This window comes from Trachemys scripta, chromosome 16 (assembly GCF_013100865.1).
Source record: "Trachemys scripta elegans isolate TJP31775 chromosome 16, CAS_Tse_1.0, whole genome shotgun sequence".
In the NCBI taxonomy this organism is placed as follows: Eukaryota; Metazoa; Chordata; order Testudines; family Emydidae; genus Trachemys; species Trachemys scripta.
In genome coordinates, this window is record NC_048313.1 from 17854900 (window position 1) to 17873472 (window position 18573).

Genomic DNA, 18573 nt, shown 5'->3' on the forward strand with positions numbered 1-18573 from the left:
AAGCATTCGTGTGCACAGTGCTATGTTGGTGGGAGAGCTTCTTCCACCAACACAGTTTATGCCGCTCACTGAGGTGGTTTGTTTATGCCGACGGAAGAGCTCTCTCCAGTCGGTATATAGCGTGTTCCCCAGACATATTGGTACAGTACAGCAGCACTGTATGCATAGACATAGCCAAAGTCTGGATGATTTATCCATAACCTGACAGCAGGAGGCCAGATTCCAGAGGAATGGATTCGCTATATCCCCTTTAGCTGAACAGTCCATGCCACCTGGGAACCTGCCTCCCACCATGGCCAATACCGGATATTTTTAGAGTTAGGTGAACTGAATCATAGAAGATTAGGGTTGGAAGGGACCTCAGGAGGTATCTAGTCCAACCCCCTGTTCAAAGCAGGACCAATCCCCAACTAAATAAACTGCCCCAAAGCTAACCAGCTGTGCAACGCTGAACATGAGGGGAGGAAGGGCAAGTGTTGCAAATCCTTCCTGACCCTGAGTTTAGATGATGCCCTCAAGCACAGAGTCCCCATTACTCCCATTTTAGGATTTACAAAACTCAAAATTATCCATCTCGACTGTTGAGTTCTGCGGCTGAATTTTAACTCTGGCTCCCAGCAACCGCTAACTCCTCAGGCCAACTTCATGCAGGGAGTGACACACTTTCATCTTATTTCTAAATTCTACCTTATCTTCGGGTTTTATGCTGCTGTCCAAATCTCCCTGCCACTGGTTTCACTTCATCTTTCACATTCACAAATGCAGCATGCAGAGCAAACAGGGGGGAAGGTGTCCCCCCGTTACTTGGTACAGATCACTACTGAAGACCGGATACTGCACTATATGGCTCCTTGATCTGCTCCAACCTAGTGATGGGTTCAATCAGCCCACCAGAAAGTTATCTGCCATTAAATGCAACACCTATGATACACTGTGCTGTCTGTTCTGCTGAGCTCAATGCAACATCCAAGTACTCCTGGACTCTGCAGTCTCCCAGCCCGCGGTGGTCCAATCACAACCTCCAGATTCCACTCTCATCACCCTTCTCAATTCACGGTGTAGGACAAGATGTTCAGGAGGATCTCACCTACCTCATGCTGTAGGCGCCAGCGCCCAGCTCCTGGCCAATGCCCGAGAGGCTGGCATCGAAATCTTGCACCAGCCCCGATTCGATCACCTCATCCGCCAGCGGCAGCTTCAGAGCCCACGCCATCCTCACCCAGTGGCTCGGGGCTCCGGCCCCGCGGTCAATGTACAACACCTCCCCCCGCCTCCCCAGAGATCAGTGGGAAGCAGGGTACTCACTACTGAGTCACTCCTTCCAGGAGATACACCCCAGACATACCCAACACCCACAATCTCCCCCTATGGGACCCCAATACCGAGGGAGCTCCCTCCAGGGGATACTACCCCACCAGGGACCCACAATTTCCAACTCCCAATGGGCTCAACACGTAGTCACCCCCTTCCAAGGGGCACTATCTCCCTGGGACCTCAACACCCAGAGACACTCTCTTTCCAGGGGCTACTCCTCCCCCACACCCCAGGGACCCTGAGAACCAGAGTCACCCCCTTCCAGGGGAGACTAACCTCTAGGAACCCCAACACACAGAGTCACCCCCTCCCAGGGGACAGCACCCCCCAGGGGACCCCTCGCAGAGAGACACCCCACCCAGGAGACAGTACCCCCCCCCGCGCCCCCCCCCCCCCCCGGGCCCCCCCCCCCCCCGGGGCCCCCCCCCGCCCGGGAATCCCCCCTTCCCAGCAGCTGCCGCCCTCCGGCCCCGAGCGCGACTCACGACCCCGCCACCTCTTCGCCCGGCCCCGCAATATGGAGGCGGCGGCAGCGCCGCAGCCCCCTGCTCCAGCCCAGCCACAAGCCCCGCCCCCTCACTCACTCGCGGCCAATAGCAGCGCCCAGACCCGTCCAGACGCCGAACGAGCGCCAGCCAATCCCTGCTCACCGGCGGGCCCGTCGCCTCGGCAGCACCGTTGCGATAGGCTGAGCGCTCCGGACGGGGCGGGACTAGCGGGGTTAAGGCGCAGGAGCCGCTCAGCGTGGTACGGCCCGGATTCTTCTCCCTCTACATTTCTGGGACATGGCTTAGGCCAGTTTCTCTGAATGCTACGGGTTCGATTCCTGCCCCTGGCTAATAAGTGCAATGAGTTGGGGCTGGACTCAGCCTGGGACCTAGGGGACTGGATAATGGCAGGGGGACTCTGAGGGCAGTGGCAGACCTGGGGGGAGGGGCGGAGATATTGTGGGTGTGTGGATTGGGATTGCCGGGCAGTGGCAGAATTGTTCTGGGTGATAAACCCAGGGTGGGGATAGCAGGGGGCTGCGGGTTGGGATTGAGGGGCATTGGCAGGACGGGAGAATGCAAGGGTGGGATTTAAAGGGCATTGGTGGAGCTGGGGGACTCCAAGAATAATAGAGGGTTTAGGAGTGAGGAGCAAAGGCAAATATTGCACGTGCTTATTTCATGCATTACAATTAATATGTACTGAACAGCTGCCAAGTTTTCACATCAAAGGGGCTGAAAAAGCTAAACCAGGAGAAAGTTTATTAAAATAACTTGGTACAAACATGTGACAAAATCCTTCCAGTTGGACCCCCCAACTTTGCGGATGAATCAATTACGTCTTAACATAACCCTGGAGCAAGTTGAGTCTTTGAAGCTAACAGAGAAGAACTCCGGCTTTGTGCATAACTACCCTAGCTGGTCCTCTCCAGTTGATCTGGCTGCTAGAAGCGCTTTTCCGGGTGGATCTAGAACTCAAATGAGAAAAGTGGGGCTTTGGCTAAAGTGCTCCCACACTCCATCCAGATTTAAAAATGTTATTAAGATGATGTTAAAAAAAATAGTGAACAGAGTTTGAGCATTGAGGTTTCTGGTTATCAGGGAATAACATACAGATTATCGATGGTGCAAAGTTTGGTTTAAGATAAGGTGGCATGAGGAATACATAATCTGCAAAATCCCCGATTGGGGGTAAAAGGTTGATGGGTCAAAGTACAGACATTGAGATATGAGGGTATGAAGTTCATAAAGTGCCTATGTTCCACTGTGGATTATAACGAGTGGATATGATGATGAGGATGGATTGATCCTCATTTGGTGAGATTTAATGTTCAGGGAGTTTATGGTTCCAGTTCATATGATCCAATGGAGAAGGTCACTTGGTCCCTTTCTCGTAGTGGGAGAACGATGTCACTCTGGCTCACGCCTCTTGGTACTGTCAGTGGCCGGTGATGTGCTCCATGTAGATGTCCCTGGACCATCGGATGGCGTCTGAGACCATGAGGCGCCGCATGAGACGTGCGTAGCGTCAACCGATCCCGCAGGTCCGCAGTCCACACAGTCCTCAGCACGCAGACAGGGAGCCCGGCCTTCCCACCACTATGGGAGGCTGGCTGCTGCCCTACAATTTGGGTGGCAGTTTCTTTCCCAGAAACCCTCAGCACTGACAGATTCAAGCTGGGGTGGGGGGCTTGTTTTCATAGGGTGGATTTCCAATGGCGGCCCGCATTGCTGTTATGGGAAGTGGACTAGAGCCCTGCTGCAATGAAAACTCAGCCCAATGTCTGCTGGAAATGGGGTCAGGCTTGTTTACGTTAGTAATCAGTTTTCAGCCCCGACTGGAGGGGCATATGATTAACGCCATCTATATTATTTTCCTCGAGAAAATACAATTAATATGCGTTGGAAATTCCTACCTATTCTTACCTATGAGCCCAAGCCATGGACTATGACCCCACTGTGCAAGGCACAGTACAAACACAGAGCAAAAAGACACTCTTTGGCCCAAAGTGTTTACATTCAGTCATGTGCTCACATTAGCAGCTCATAGTTTCCCTCCACTCTCAACCTGTCTCTCTAGTTTTCAATCCTTTACAATAAAAGTTTCTTTCCCTGCAGAATTGGTTCCCCATTATTTTGGGCCGTATGCTTCCCAGAAAAATGGGCGTGCGCCTCTCTCATCCAGCTGCCAGCAGAGGAGTAGCACATATTATTTCGCTTACACACTGCCCGAGCCCTATTCCCAACTGCTTCGGGGAAGTCATGTTGCGTTCCTAATGGTAGAACATCTTGAACTTTTCAATCAGTGGCACCAATTCAGATATTTCCTGGAGGCAACACTCCACCATATTGATTTAGTACAGGACCACTGCTTAAAAGTAGGGCCATGGTCCCCCAGCCTATGGAACATTGAGCAAGTGCAAAATCTTCCCCACCCCCTCCTAACTGGTGTTTATGGGGCCCTAATTTTATAGCCATTATGCAACTTGCTGCTGTATGATTAGGGAATCGATGCCACCTGGTGGCCACCACCAGGCCCTGCAGTCAGAAGGGCTTGGAAATGTTGCATGTACATCTCTGGACCACAGCTGTACCTTCCCTGGCAGAAAGATCAGAGAATTAATTCCCCTCAGGTGGAATTTAGGAATGCTGGCCTGTTTGTTCAGTGAATTTAATTGGTGCGTAGGCATCGTGCTGTCTGTCAGCACCAGCACAATCTACATGAATGTATGTGTTTTTGTTTTTGGTTTTTTTTTTTTAGAAACAGCAATAATCCAGCACTCCTCCAGGTAGGCAATCCAGGGGCATTTTGGCTTTAGATGGCAGGCTCTGAATCCAGAATCAACCTCTCCCTTGGATTCTTTAAGTTTGTGGTCCTATGGCTTTTGTGTCTTCCTAATACATGTCAGCAAAAGCAGCTGTGTTCCTGCTGTCAATTTTATCCCAAACATCTGTCATCTCGGAGGTTCTCTTGCACTGGTACGTGTATATGTTGAGAGGTCAGAGCCTACTGGCTATGCTAGAATGAGGAGATAGGTACAGCACAAACCACTCACTGTCTGTGCCCACTGGCAATTCTTATGATCAAGACACAAAAGAACAAGACCGTGTCCCACCCACCCCCAGTTCCGTGCTTCGGCAGAAGGGGTCTAGAGAGCTCTTGGCTGGCAGATTGTGCTCTGAAGACAGGGATAGGCTGTGTCTAACTCCCTGAAGAGTTAGAGGAGAGAATGGAGATTGGCTCATGGGTTTCCTGACCAACTAGCTGGCTGAACTGGGAATTGCCTTCTGCTAGCCCAGGCAGTAGGAGTTGCAGTGAGCTGGGCATCACACCCTGGGCCGAGCAGGTAGGAACCAATGACCTCACCCCAGCAGATGCAGTTCAGCATGGCTGGAAGTTGCTCCATGCAGCCCTCACCTGGACCCCCGTCTCATGCCCCTTCTCCTCCCCTGAGACTGCAAATAAATAAACTGTCCGGGAGCCACAGGACACATTTTTTTACAAAAGAAAGTGAAAAAAGAAAAAGAAAAAATACTGTTTATTTCACACAACTACATCAAGTGCATCAGTCTAACAGAGCAAGACAGCCAGACCCCAGGCCGGCTCCCCACCCCCACGGAGCCCTTCCCTCCCTCCTTGTTCAACTTATACCACCTCACATGGCACTCTGTGAAATCCAACAGCTTCTCTTGAAATCGAGCAGTGGCGTTAACCGAGGCGAGGGGGAATGGCCCGCCCAACAAGGACTGGCTAAGTGGGGGAGCCCTGGAGATTGGAGGCTGGAGACACAGGACTGGCGATAGCATTTCAGGTTCTGATTGACCCGGGGCGGCGGCGTATAAACCACCGCCTGCTCCAAGGATGGTATGAAACCGCTTTTGCTCCCAGTCCTGCCCATCCACTCTGGCCATGTCTGGAAATCACTGAAACACTCATTTCTTAGGGCAGGGAGAGAGGGAGATGGGTCCCCTTTATCAGGGAGGAATTTGCCTGCCAACCCTGCCCTAGCTATTCCAAACGGAGGTGGCGGGACAGCAGATCCGGAAAGGTACTTCCTAAAAAACAAAAAAAACACAACCCTCCCTCTAAGAAACCTTCTTTGGACAGATCCAGACGCGTCCCTCGAGCACCTCGTTCTGCCGTTCAGAGCAGAGGTTTGGGGAATCAGCAACGCCTGTGTGGCACTGGTCTCACCACCACACCGGGCAGCCAACGGAACGGCTAGCGTTGCTTGTAGCATCTTGGGAACAGCAGCATCAACGCAGGGCAGGGGACCAACCAAACATCCTAGCGAAAGCCTGATTGGAAGGGGAAGGTGCCAAGAAATTCTATTGCACAGCAGAATCGCCTTGCTGATGCTGGGACTGAGGTCTGCTTGTGGAGGCAGCAGCCGCTGTCCAATTGATCGGCTGGGTCTTTCCCCTGTTCCTCCTCTCCCTGCTGAGTCTCGTGGTCCTGGGCTAGTGACACTCAGCCTGTGGGCAGATCTTTGCCCGATAAAAATGCGGTAAAACCCAAGCAGCTTTTCAGTTCAGCAAAACCCTCCACTGGCCCCCACCCCGCCCAGGTCGGCTGTCCCCAAATCAACGTGACGTGTAAACATTTTGCCTGGCAGCGAGTTACGCTGAAACCCCAGTGCCACCCTCCTGGAGCAGAAAGCTCAATTCGGAAGGTGGGCAATGAACTAGGACACAGACTCCCTTAGGAGTAACGACTAGCCTCTGGGATGTGTCCTGGAAATCAGGATGTCAGACCCGTAACTCTCACATATCTCCTAGGATAAAGAGGGCTTTATGGGGCACTGACCCCTATACCCGATTCTCATCCTACTGGGCTATCTGACGCTTTCCTAGCCTGTAGGTGGGCCCCTGGCTGCAGATGAAATTGTGCTGGGGTCTGAGGTCACCTCTTGATTACCATGCAGGCAAGCAGAACCTCCCACTCCACTTGGCCACAGAAGCTACTTTCTGATGATCTATTTTGGGACTGAAATTTAGGCCTTGTTTTCGTTTGTGTTTTTAAATGCTTAGGCCCGAGGCAACCAGCACTGTCTCTTTAAGATAAGCAGAAGAGGCAGCACCGAAGAGGACCTTTTCCTGGGTTTACAGTTAAGGATTATTGTGAAATCATTTATATCTATATATATTTTGGCTTTCACGAGACAGCAAAACACACCTCCCATTCCCTTCTTATGTTAAAGACACACAGTGCATATACAGACAGGAACAGGCTGGCCCCACCCTCCCTGCAGGACCTTAATACACACCTCTTCCTCCTCTTTTGCACTGAGCCCAGCTTAGAAAGAGGGCACCATTCCACCTCCCTGTATCCAGCCCGAGAGCTGGGCTCTGGCGCGTTTTGCAATGATGCCACACAGGCGGTGGCGGGGGACGACACGTTCAGGCGACGTCCGACGCGCTCGAAAAGGCTGCCGGTAAAGAAGGAATAGACGTCCCCTGGAGAGCGTCCCCTGATTGTTGAGCCGCACAAGGAGGGACTTTGTAGTTCAAAGCTGAAGGCTGTTCCTTCCACACACAGCCCCAGGGCCTGGTTCGTCTCCATTGTACAGAGTCTGAGTCCTTTGCCTGGCTGCTTTCCCATGGGGAGGAGGGCTGGCGCTGCTGGCTTGGAGTCGGCCCCCCTTCACTTGGCAATTCGACAAGGCAATCAGCTGTTGGTCTCCCCTCTTACAGCCAGGAGGGCTGCTGCCACTTCCCCATCCCCCTTCCAGCAGTGAGCAAGAGTCCAGTCCGTTCATTTTCCAGATCACCCCCTTCAGAAAAGCCACGCTCAAAAGGCAAGCGTAGAACCCTGCAGGAGGAAGGTAAAATATACCTTGTATAGCCCCGGCTCCACAGCACGGCTCTTTGGTCCCCCTCTCCTGGTGAGACCACTCAGAGTGGTTTATGCCTCCCAGCTAACAGAGGCCCATGCCTTTAGACCCCCAGGCTCGAGCCCTAGCAGGGGAAAGGGTAACGCTCGACTTCAACAGGAGCCAACGCAAAAAAAGAAAGAGGATGGAGCAAATGAAAGGGCTCACACCCTGTCCGCCTTCAGAGGCCTCACTTTGGTGAAGAAGCTGCCTGGCCCGGCCGGTTCTGCCCGTTTCTTCCTATAGAAACAATCCCATTTAGTGCAATTTAACCTTCCATTTCCCAAGGGTGGCAGGGGAGATGCCAGGATGCAGGTGGCCGGTTTCCCTCTGGCAAACGAGGTTAGTAAGGGAGCTACCTACTGGCGCTTTAAACAACGCGGTGATCCCAAGCCCTAGCAGCTAATCATACTCAGAAACTTCCGTTTAAAGTCTTTTGATGGACAGTGCTTTGTACTCATAGGGGAGGGGATATAAACTGAGCTACTCCGCCTTGATGCCGTTAGATACCGAGAACTTGTGTCTCACATGGGACAGGCAGGGTTACGAAATAAACAAGGATTGAAATGAAGTAGGCTTCACATCTGCCTGTTTCCGGACCCTACCAGCCTCCTGGCAGGCCCCGACGCTACCTTGGAGAAACAGGAAATTCTAGAAAAGAAGAAAGTCACTCGTGTGGCGGACATATTTGTCTGACACAGAAATGCACGGATCACAGCACTCCCTGTGCCCTGCCCCACTTCTGCCCCCAGGGACGGAGGGGGGCTGGGGGCACTCACATCGGTACCTCTGGCACTCACTACGTTACACTCAGGAGCACGAGAAGGAAGGAGCGACGTCCGACGTGTACACGGTCAGATCCTGTGAAGACGAAGGGTGCGGATATATGCACACGGCGGGGAAGAATAATGCCTGGCTGCCATCAGCGAAGCTGGGCTGGTGGGGCGGGGGGGAAGTGGGCAGGGGCAAGGCCTAGGGAACAGATAGTCACAAAGTGCTCACGGCAGGATCCTGGGGTGGCCGGGCTGGGCTGGGCAGGGTTCTCTCCTCCCACCTGCCCCCCTAGGGGATCTGAAAGACGTTGAGTTTGCTAGTGTTTTTGAGCGTCTGTCGGCGGTTGCAGAACCAGACCCGGACGACCTCACGGTCGTAGTTGAGCTCCTTGGCGATCTCGGTGATCTCCTGGCCGGTGGGCAGGGCGTTCTTTTCGAAGTAGGCGTTGAGGGCCTCGATGGCCTGGGGCGTGAAGGAGGTGCGGCGCTTGCGTTTCTTGGAGGGCTCGCCGCCCACAAACTCCATCAGGTTCTGCTGCCCTTCCTGGTTCCGCAGCTCGGCCTCGCTCAGCCACTTCTCCAGCACGGGCTTCAGCTTCTGGGCGCTCTTGGGGGTGATGTCCAGCTTCTCGAACCTGCAGGCAGGGCAGCGGGGAGGGAGAGAAGGCGTGAGGGTCCCGCCCTGCACCAGGGGTCCGGCACAGACAGAAGCAGCGGCGACCAAGCTCTGGGGGGGAAGGGGCATAAGATCAAGCCGGTTACGTGGCCACCCACGCGCCGATGGTACAGTAACAAACACGACAATGGAGGCTAGTAAGAAAAGAGAACTCGGAAATGGGACGCAGGCACGGACACATGGTTCTGGGGGATCCTCAGGGACCTGGGTCTGCCCACAAAGAGGGGCCAAAGCCGGGCGCTGGGAGCCTGGACTCCTGGGTTCTTTTCCCAGTTCTGGGTGGAGAGTGGTCACAGCAGTGGGGATGGGGACTCTGGTTCTATTACCAGCTCTTAGAAGGGGTGGGGTCACTGATGCCCAAACCGTGGCCCTACCCCCTAGCTGCCCCTTCCCCCTGAGGCCCCACCCCACCCCGCCCCTTCCCTGATGCTATGCTCCTTCCCCTGATGCTCCGCTCCTTCTCCCTGAGCCCCCGCCTTCACACCACTCATTCCCCTGAGACCCTGCCCTCCCACCGCCATTCCCCCAAAGCCTCACCCCGCCCCTTCTCCCTGAACCCCTGCCCTTGTGCCACCCCTTCCTGAGGCCCCGCGCCCACACCGCCTCTTCTCCCAAGACTCTGCCCCCCCCACTCGCTCCTCTCTGCCCCCTCTCCCCCCGTCACTTGCCCTTATGGCTGGAAAAAACGGGGGGCCATGGCACCCCCCTCCCCCGTTCCAGCATCCCTGGCGTGATTTAAAGATTAGAGGGGGAGTGGGAGTCATGACTCCGGAGTTAATTTCCCAGGACTGGTAAAGGAGTGGGAATCTGGCTGCTGGGTTCTATTCATGGCTTTGGGAGGGGCCTGGGGTCTACAGATTACTGCAGATGGAGAGACAGGACTCTTGGGGTTCTGTTCCCAGCTCTGGGAGAGGAGAGGGGTATAGTGGTTAGAGCAGGTGGATGGGACTGGGAGTCAGGACTCCTGGGTTCTAAGTCTGACTTTGGACGACCTATACAAATCACTCCACCTCTCTGTGCCTAGTGCCCCTCTCTGTTGGGGGCATTAGTGCTTGGCTGAAAGGAAAGCGTTATGAACACCGTTTCTGGGGTGGGCAGGGCCAGGTGCTGCTGCCCTGGGTCGGGGGATTCTCCCAGTGAAGCCAGTGGGTTCAGAAACACTTTCTCTCCTTTTGGCTGAGTCAGGGGAGGGAGTCACCGAAACGTTACGCAGTCGAGCGGCGCCCTAGCCACTGTCTGCCCTGAACCCCCGAGCCCCGTCACGGGCCGGCACTGAACCCAGCCGCTTACCTGCAGATGGCAGACTGGCTGTAAGCTGGTCCTTCTGTAGCCGTCAAAGCTTGACCCACCTGTGTCTGCGTCAGGCCCAGAGACAGACGTCGGATCTTAAAGTTCTTGGCAAACTCCCGAATCTCCTCCAGGTTGATTCCATCCTCCTCAATGCCCGTATTTGGAGTTTGAGGCTCTGGGGTAGGGAGGGGAGTACCGTTATGAAGCGCAGTGTGCTCTGTATCATCACAACCAGCCACAGTCCATCTCCTCACACCTCCAGGGAGATGTCGAAGTGCGAGCAGACACTGTCCATGACTGGCAGCATTCTGGTAGCCTCACCCTATGGTTAGGGCCCCACTGGGTTGACAGACAGTCTCTGCCCCAGGGTGCTTACAGTCTAAATAGACAAGCAATGGAAGGGGAAACTGAGGCAGAAAGCGGGGAAGCAATTTGCCCAGTGGCAGAGGCTGAAAGAGAACCCAGGTCTCCCAAGGCCCAAACCAGCACCACATCCACAGGACACGCTGCCATGCTAGGGGAAGCAAGTCTAACATGCGACTTGGCTTGTTCTAAAGTGCTTTGTGTCTCGGGCAGTAGCTCGTCGGGGCTGGGATCTGCTTGACATGGGGCACTGGCGTCGCTATAGACATAACAATACTAACATTGCACTGCTTCACAACATCAGTTTCGCTGTTTAAAGGCTTTTCCTCCCCACCAAAAATGCTTCCACAGAAATGCTTCCACTTTGCCTTGTTTTATAAACAAATCGGAAGCTTCACCCAACACGTGCCAGCAACCCTACAATAACGAGCCAGCGCGCGCAGCTCGGCGCTCACCAGCGACCCTACAATAACGAGCCAGCGCGCGCAGCTCGGAGCTCACCAGCGACCCTACAATAACCCATTGTGCACAATACTGGCTCTGTGTCCTGCACTCTCACCACTAGACCCTGCTTCCTCTCCTACAATCACTGAGAAGGGCTAAACCTCAGGGGTCACACCACACACTCTCCAATTCCTACAAAGGGAGTGCAAGCCGCCTGCCCCCCCACCCCCGCATGAAATGGACAGGAACCGAGCGGTGCTTACTGGAAACCAGCTGGCTCACTGTCGGGGTCTCCGAGCAAGTGATGGGAACGGGCGCGGAAGAGGGCTTAGCGGCAGGGGCTGGGTTTGCGATGACCACAGCTGGCTGGGGCAGAACAGGGGCAGGCTGGATTGGCTGAACCTGGTAACACAGCAAACAACAAGGCTCAGTGCACGTAGTCCAGATGGACGGAGAGGGTTGTGGCAAGCTCTCAGCTGCGGTAAAGCCCTGGCCACCCACCCGGCTTCTGCATAGGGGGCACAGCACAGCTCTGCTACGGCAATTCCCCGTCTGGAGGGAGCTGCCACCTTGACTCCTTCCAAAGGGAGAGGTCAGGCTCAGTCTCTGAACAGCCTAACGGGGCACTGGAGAATTCAGCAGGGTGCTAGGTCCGGGCAGAGGCTCCCACAGGTTGTTTAAAGCTCAGTAAGTGGACCCGTAAAGGGCCAGTGCCCAAGTCACCAACTTCCCCAGGCCTTGGGGAGCTGCTGCGCATGGCATTACGCTGGCGCGCGGCCACAGACGCTAGCTGCTTGGCTCCCTGAGAAGGTGCCTGTTCGACAGCCATCACCCGCCGCTCACCTCGTTCTTTGCCGGGGACTCTGGGGCGCTGGGTTTCCGGATGGCCGCTGTCTGGAGGGCGCTGCTGGCTAACGTAGCGATGACCTGCCCTTGGGCGTTCAGCAGCAGCTGCGGGGTCACCGCCTGCACCTGCAGGTTCTGGGCCGGCAAAACAGCTGGGGTGGCATTGGCCGTCGTGATCCCAGCCGGGTTCACCACCCAGGGCAGCGTCCCAATGACCTGCAGAGGAGACAAGAACGGGAGCTGGGGTGCGTGGCATACCAATACCCTTCCCCGCCTCCCGTCCGACAGGATGGAGTTCCCCCCTCCTGGGGCTGGATACGGGACACTGGATGGGGTGAGCCGGTGCTCTGGGGTGGTGCTGAGAATTCTCTCTCAAGTGCTTGGCTGGCTGGTTCATGCTCACATGCTCAGGGTCTAACTGATGGCCATATGTGGGATCGGGAAGAAATTTCCCCCAGATGACTTTGATTTCACCTTCCTCTGCAGCACGGGGCCCGGGTCTCTGACTAGGATCATCTGGGCATACCTCACTTAATCAATTCCCTGCCTCTGCATGGGCCCTGGGCACTGGGGGCACAGTTGTGTCACCTGTGGGCTGCAACACGTGGATCTAATTCTGTCTGAGTGGTGCCGATGACCTATGATACACAAGAGGGTCAGACCAGCTGATCTGGCGGTCCCTTCTGGCCTTGAACTCTATGACTATCTTTATCCTGAGTGACAGCTCTCGGGAAGGGAGAGGATGCCCATAGGAAGGCTTTATGAGTGGCAAGGGAGGGTTATCCTCCTGTTGTCTATGGGATCCCGTCCCCTGTACCTGTCCCTGGGCGTTGGTCAGGATCTGGCTTGTTATCCCTTGGACACTGGGAATGGTGTTTGCGATCACCGGGGCGGCGGCCAGTGAGCTGAGGAGCTGAGTTTGGCCCCCGAGAGAAGCTGCACTGATCTGTAGAGAAAACAGGAGTCGGAGGTTAAACACACGCACTCAGCCATGTCTCGTTCAGGGGGGAAAACCCCCCTCCGGCTCCCTCTTATGGGGAGGAATCCTCTAGCTGCCTTAGGTACTTATCTGGCCCCCAGTTCTTCACACAGTGCACAGTTAACCTGTGGAACTCCTTGCCTGAGGAGGTTGTGAAGGTTAGGATTAGAACAGGGTTTAAAAGAGAACTGGATAAATTCATGGAGGTTGAGTCCATTAATGGCTATTAGCCAGGATGGGTAAGGAAGGGTGTCCCTAGCCTCTGTTTGTCAGAGGGTGGAGATGATTGGCAGGAGAGAGATCACTTGATCACTACCTGTTAGGTTCAGTCCCTCTGGGGCACATGGCATTGGTCACTGTCGGTAGACAGGATACTGGGCTAGATGGACCTTTGGTCTGACCCAGTACGGCCGTTCTTATGTTCTTATTACGGTAGTATCTCGACACTTCACAATCTTTGTTGTGCTCCTCTTCACAAACCCCGGGGGGGCAGGGCAGGGCAGTGCTACTATCCTCACTTTACAGATGGGGCACTGAGGTGCAGAGAGACCACAAATGAAGATGTCATTGTAGCACAGGTAGGCATAGCCCTGCTAGCATTAAGCTAGCTAGCCCGGGGGACCGTAGCAGCGGGACAGAGCCTGGGGCCGGCTTACGACCTGAATTTGTACCCAGCGTTCCCGGCGGGCTTGTACTTGGGCTGTTAGGCCATGCCCCCACAGCTTCTCTAGCTAGATCAAAGCTAGCGCAGGGATGCCTCCACACGCTAACAGTCACAGCTTCATTTGCGGCCCAGTTGCAGGCAGGAAGCCTAGGAGGCAGGAAGGAAGTGAACCCAGGCCTGCAAAGTTCCAGGCCTGCAAAGTTCCATAACCACTAGGCCATCCTTCCTCTTCTAGGTACCATCTTTCGAGGATAGACTCCGCATATCTCGGCTCGCCACCCAGCCTGCTTCTGTTCTATCAGTGACGGCAGCCAGCCCAACCCGCCGGCTGCTCCCACCAGTCCCTGTGTCCTTTCTCCCACCCCGCTCCCTATGCATGGGAAAAATCCCTGTCAGAATGATTAATAACCACACCTGGCTCATACCACCAGTAGCTCTCAGAGCACTTTACAAAGGGGGTATCATCAGCCCCATTTTTACAGATGGGGAAACTGAGGCACGGAGCGGCAAAACGACTTGCCCAAGGTCCTCCAGCTGGTCAGTGGCAGAGCCAGGAATGGAACACAGCTCTCCTCCCTCCCAGTCCAGTGTTATATCCACTAGGCAACACTGCCTCCTGTTCTGGGCAGGTATAAATGATGACACAAGGGGCCAGAATCAGGCCCCTTTGTGAGCTGCTCTGTCAATACCGACTGCCCGACGTCAGGACAGACAGCTCGGCTCCCAGAGATTCTCTGGAGCGTCACACCAGCTCCTTACTATGCCAGGGTTAAAGGCAAATCCCGCAGGCTGGACTGTGATTTGCGTCTGCGTCTCCAACGGCTTTGCCACGGGTGGCGGCGCGGCGGCGGGCTGGGGCAGGATGGCCGGCGGGCTCTGGAGCGTGGGCTGCGGCTGGAACACGGCCTGCGTTTGGACGGAGGGCCTCGGCTGGACCGTCAGCGGGGCCTGTAGCGGCTGGGCAGGCTGCATTGGGGCTGGCATTGCCGTGTTCAGGACCGCAGCTGCTGAAAGCAGAGCAGAGACATGGACGCTGAATCGCCATAACACGCCACTCTCTTTGCCCGTCCCTGCAACAAACTATCATCGTAATACCTAGCCTTATCCAGAGCCTTTAAACTGAGCCCCACCCAAGCCCTTCTGATCCATGCACCAGCACTGGCCTCTGTTCTGTCCTTTGGATGCCTGGCACTAGTACAAAGGAGAAGGGTGCGTGGGATCCAGGACAGGGCAGGCCCATGGGCTGTCTGGCAGAAGACCAGTTGCCAACTCTGGTGGCTTTATCCCCCATCTCGTGATTTAGGGTATTCACCCCATGGAGCACCAGCTCTTGGGGTCATGGGACTACGGAAGAATCTCAGTTTTTGTCTAAGAAACTGGACGTATGTTTCTAGCCCCCGCGGCTGCAGAGAGATGCGGGGAAACATCCCTAGCGCTTTGCATCAGTCGGTCTCAAAGGATTTTACAAAGGAGGCCGGGATCATCACACCCCCGTTTTACAGATGGGGAAACGGAGGGACGGGGCAGTGACATGACACGCCCAAGGTCATCCAGAAAGCCAGCGGCTGAGTTAGGAAAAGAACCACGGAGTCCTGAATCCCAGCCCAATGCTCTAGGTATATCACACGTCAGTTCCTGTAGCAAGGCCTGTGTGTGATCATGGGCAGGGGTTACACGGATAGGCAGGAGTGCAGGGCACTTGAGTGCCATCCGCAGCCATCACAACCCAAGGGGGGGAAAATCTCGAACGACTAGAAGGCCAACGAAACCGTCCCATGGCTCAGGCACGATCTACGCCGCCCTCCCCTCCCTCTGTGCTGCCTGTCTAGACATCCAGGTGGTCCTCATCAGCCTAGTATGGGAGCATCTCACAAGCTGTAACACACTGTGAGGGAAGACAGGGCAAATATCCCCATTTTATAGGTGGGGGGACCAAGGCACAGGGTTGGGTACGTGCCTAGTCCCATGTCGCAGAGTAAATCCACGAGAGAACCAGGATGTGAACCCAGTTCCACAGAGTCCCCATCGGCTGCCTTATCCGCCAGACCATCATTAGGAGCAGCTTCTTGTTGAGAGGCAGGTGCACCCTCCACCCCACCCCTTTTTGGAAGGGAGTTGGCAAAGTTCTGTCAAACGACCCCAGAATCTGAAAGGTCCCATGTGGATCCACCCTTAACTCTGTAAAGGGAACCAAACTGGCCACCGGGCCGCGAACACACACAGCGGCAACCGCAGGACTAGGCAGCGCGAGGGAGCCAGCCCTTTGGGGCTTCAAAGCAATTAGACGCATTAGCTAAACACGGCTCCACCAGGAGACAGGTCAGCGTTAGTCTCCGAGCTCTGCACCAGATGAACCGAGAGGGCACCGTTCACCCCTGTGGCAGCATGAGGCCTCAGCATTGCTGAAGCCTTTCAGCTTCCGTGGTATACAAGCCATATGGACTTAAGTGGTGCCTCGACCTCATGCCGGCCCCCTGTGCGGGGTGGATTTCACCCAGAGAGCGAGCATGGCTCCCCTACCAACCCAGCCGCGGACTCCGAATTTAAATGCAGATCCTGGCCTTGCGCTCAGAGCACTGGCCCTTGCTTCTTCCCAGACACAGAGAAATCAATGTAACCTTCCTTGCCCTGCGTGAGCCTGCAGTCCTTATGCATGCAAAGCCAGCTGGAGCCAACGGGAGCTTTTGCCTGCCAAAGAACAGCAGATTCATGCCCGGTGCTTGCAGCTTTACCCCGTTCCCAGGCCAGGTGGACTTTAACTCAGCACAAGTAACAGGACATTTGACCGGTTCAGGGATGTTCTACGGCGGAGGAGCGGCCGGTACCTTGCAAGTTGGCTATAGGTGGTTTGAAAATTCCCCCTGTAGGAGAAGCAGCCGTCAGTCCGGGAAGGGCAGCGACCGTTGCTGTAGGAAATGTCCACACAGCCAGCCCCTGCTGACCAGCCACTTGACCTGCAATACTGATGGGGATAAGAAGAGGTTGAGTAACTGCCCCTGCTGGAACCATTACTCCTGTCACAACTGTTGCTAAGTTTTCCTGAGTCAAGACCTGCAAAAGTAAACAAGATTTAAAAAAGAAAAGGAAAAAAAACATCAGCGCCACCGCAGACAGCACCAGCGCGCCCGCCGCATTAGCGAGCGCACACGGTCTTTCCAAGGCACGCTTGGCCCCAGCCAGGGGGAGCCTGCCTGAGCCATGCGTGGGCGTGGGATCGCTCCCGTCTTAGCAGCTGGGTTCCAGCTGAGTGGAGCCCCCCGGAGGCTGGTTGTCAAATCACCACCAGAGGGGGCCTTTCTTTTTTTTTTTTTTCCTTAGTGCAACCCTACAGAATCATTTCCAGCAGCAGCTCAACGCCACGGGGCCTTCTGTGGCGGGCGCTATACGGAGGAGTGGCCAGGGGCGGATCAGGACACAGAACCTATGCTCCATGCCTAGGTGGGTTGTTTCATTCAAACCCCACCCCACCTCCGGGTGCTCTCCCACTGGGCAAGTCTCTGTGCAAAACACACAGCGCTGTGTCAGGGACCATTAACAACCGATACACGACGGGGAGCGTTGGAAGAGCGTGTGTGAATCCCGTGTGTCCGTGGCACCCTCACAGGTGCATCCACCTCACCGCTTGAGCCTCCCCTCCCACATGCCGGACACAGGAGAAATACCCCGCGCTCTTCCTCCTGCTCGCCGTCCGCGTTTGCTCCCTTCCCACGCCCAGCTGCGGGACTGCCGGGTAGTTACCTGTGGTGCAGCTTGCACGGCCAAGGGAGCAAGGGTTTGGGTCGGCTGGCTCGTTGCTGGGTTGAAGGTGGTGACGGACGAGACGCTGTTGGGAGCCATTCCAGGCAATGACTTTACTTCGCCTTGAGAGGAGGAAAGAACACAACGTCAAGAGACCCTGTTACTTAAGTGTAATGATAATCACAATTATATAGCGCTTTTCAACTACAGATCTCCAGAGCTGCATTATTTCCCCTTATGGGGAAACTGAGGAACGGGGAGGGGGGGATGACTTGCTCAAGGTCACTTAGCAAATTAGTGGCAGGACCTGGAATTGAACCCAGGACTCAAGTCGCAGTCCCGTTCCCTAACTGCTAGGCCGCATTGTCGTCTACGTACATAATGAGGCTTTCTGTTTCCCTCCAGTGGCTATACCACAAATGAGTGCTGCTGGCAGAGTTGGATTTTTTTGGCTCAGGCAACAGCGCGTGGCTCTAATGTGGCAGCCTCTCCCCTACCCCAAAAGAAGCTGAACATCAGAACAGCCATACTGGGTCCATCTAGCCCAATATCTTGTCTTCCAACAGTGGCCACTACCAGGTGCTTCAGAGGAACTGAACAGAAGAGGGTAATGTATCGAGTGATCCATCCTGTCATCCAGGCCCAGCTTCTGTCAGTCAAGAGGTTTAGGAAAACAACAAGGAGTCTGGTGGCACCTTAAAGACTAACAGATTTATTTGGGCATAAGCTTTCGTGGGTAAAAACCTCACTTCTTCGGATGCATAGAGTGAAAGAGGTTTAGGGACACCTAGAGCATGGAGTTGGGTCCCCAACCGCCTTGACTAATAGCCATCGATGGACCTGTCCATTATACTTTTGGAACGCACCACATCCCCCAGCAATGAGGTTCATAGGCTGACTATGAGTGGTGTGAAGACGTGCTTCGTTCCGTTCGTCGTAAACCCGCTGCCTGTTAATTTCATATCAGGTGACCCCTGGGTCTCGTGTTTTCATTTTACATAGGAGGTCAGGAGTCTTACCCCCCATTTTGTAGAGGGGGAAACTGAGGCACAAAGCAGCGAGGCCACTTGCCCACAGAGCTTAGTGGCAAAGTTGGGACTAGAACTCAGGTGTTCGGAGTCCTAT

At 54.9% G+C, this 18573-nt stretch overlaps 2 protein-coding genes across 10 annotated transcripts in view; both read right to left on the bottom strand.

Annotated features, from left to right (window-relative positions):
• TFCP2 (transcription factor CP2) overlaps window positions 1–1664 on the bottom strand; it is a 38891-nt gene extending 37227 nt beyond the window's left edge. Inside the window, exon 1 of one of the 5 annotated variants that reach the window (XM_034791812.1) lies at window positions 1092–1662. In XM_034791812.1, the coding sequence (XP_034647703.1) occupies window positions 1092–1213 (122 nt within the window). In that variant the 5' untranslated portion in view covers window positions 1214–1662. Of the gene's footprint in view, window positions 1–1091 lie in introns of all 5 variants that reach the window. The other 4 variants (XM_034791811.1, XM_034791813.1, XM_034791814.1 and 1 more) reach the window with 4 other exon arrangements.
• Window positions 1665–5323: 3659 nt separating this feature from the next.
• Window positions 5324–18573, bottom strand: part of POU6F1 (POU class 6 homeobox 1) — a 34084-nt gene continuing 20834 nt past the window's right edge. For 3 of the 5 annotated variants that reach the window (XM_034792339.1, XM_034792337.1, XM_034792340.1), the window contains 8 exons: window positions 17449–17570; window positions 16536–16761; window positions 14470–14717; window positions 12885–13013; window positions 12065–12283; window positions 11485–11623; window positions 10415–10589; window positions 5324–9083 (listed from right to left, as the gene is read on the bottom strand). In XM_034792339.1, coding sequence (XP_034648230.1) covers window positions 8738–9083; window positions 10415–10589; window positions 11485–11623; window positions 12065–12283; window positions 12885–13013; window positions 14470–14717; window positions 16536–16761; window positions 17449–17570 — 1604 coding nt within the window. In that variant the 3' untranslated portion in view covers window positions 5324–8737. The remainder of the gene's footprint in view (window positions 9084–10414; window positions 10590–11484; window positions 11624–12064; window positions 12284–12884; window positions 13014–14469; window positions 14718–16535; window positions 16762–17448; window positions 17571–18573) is intronic. The other 2 variants (XM_034792341.1, XM_034792338.1) reach the window with 1 other exon arrangement.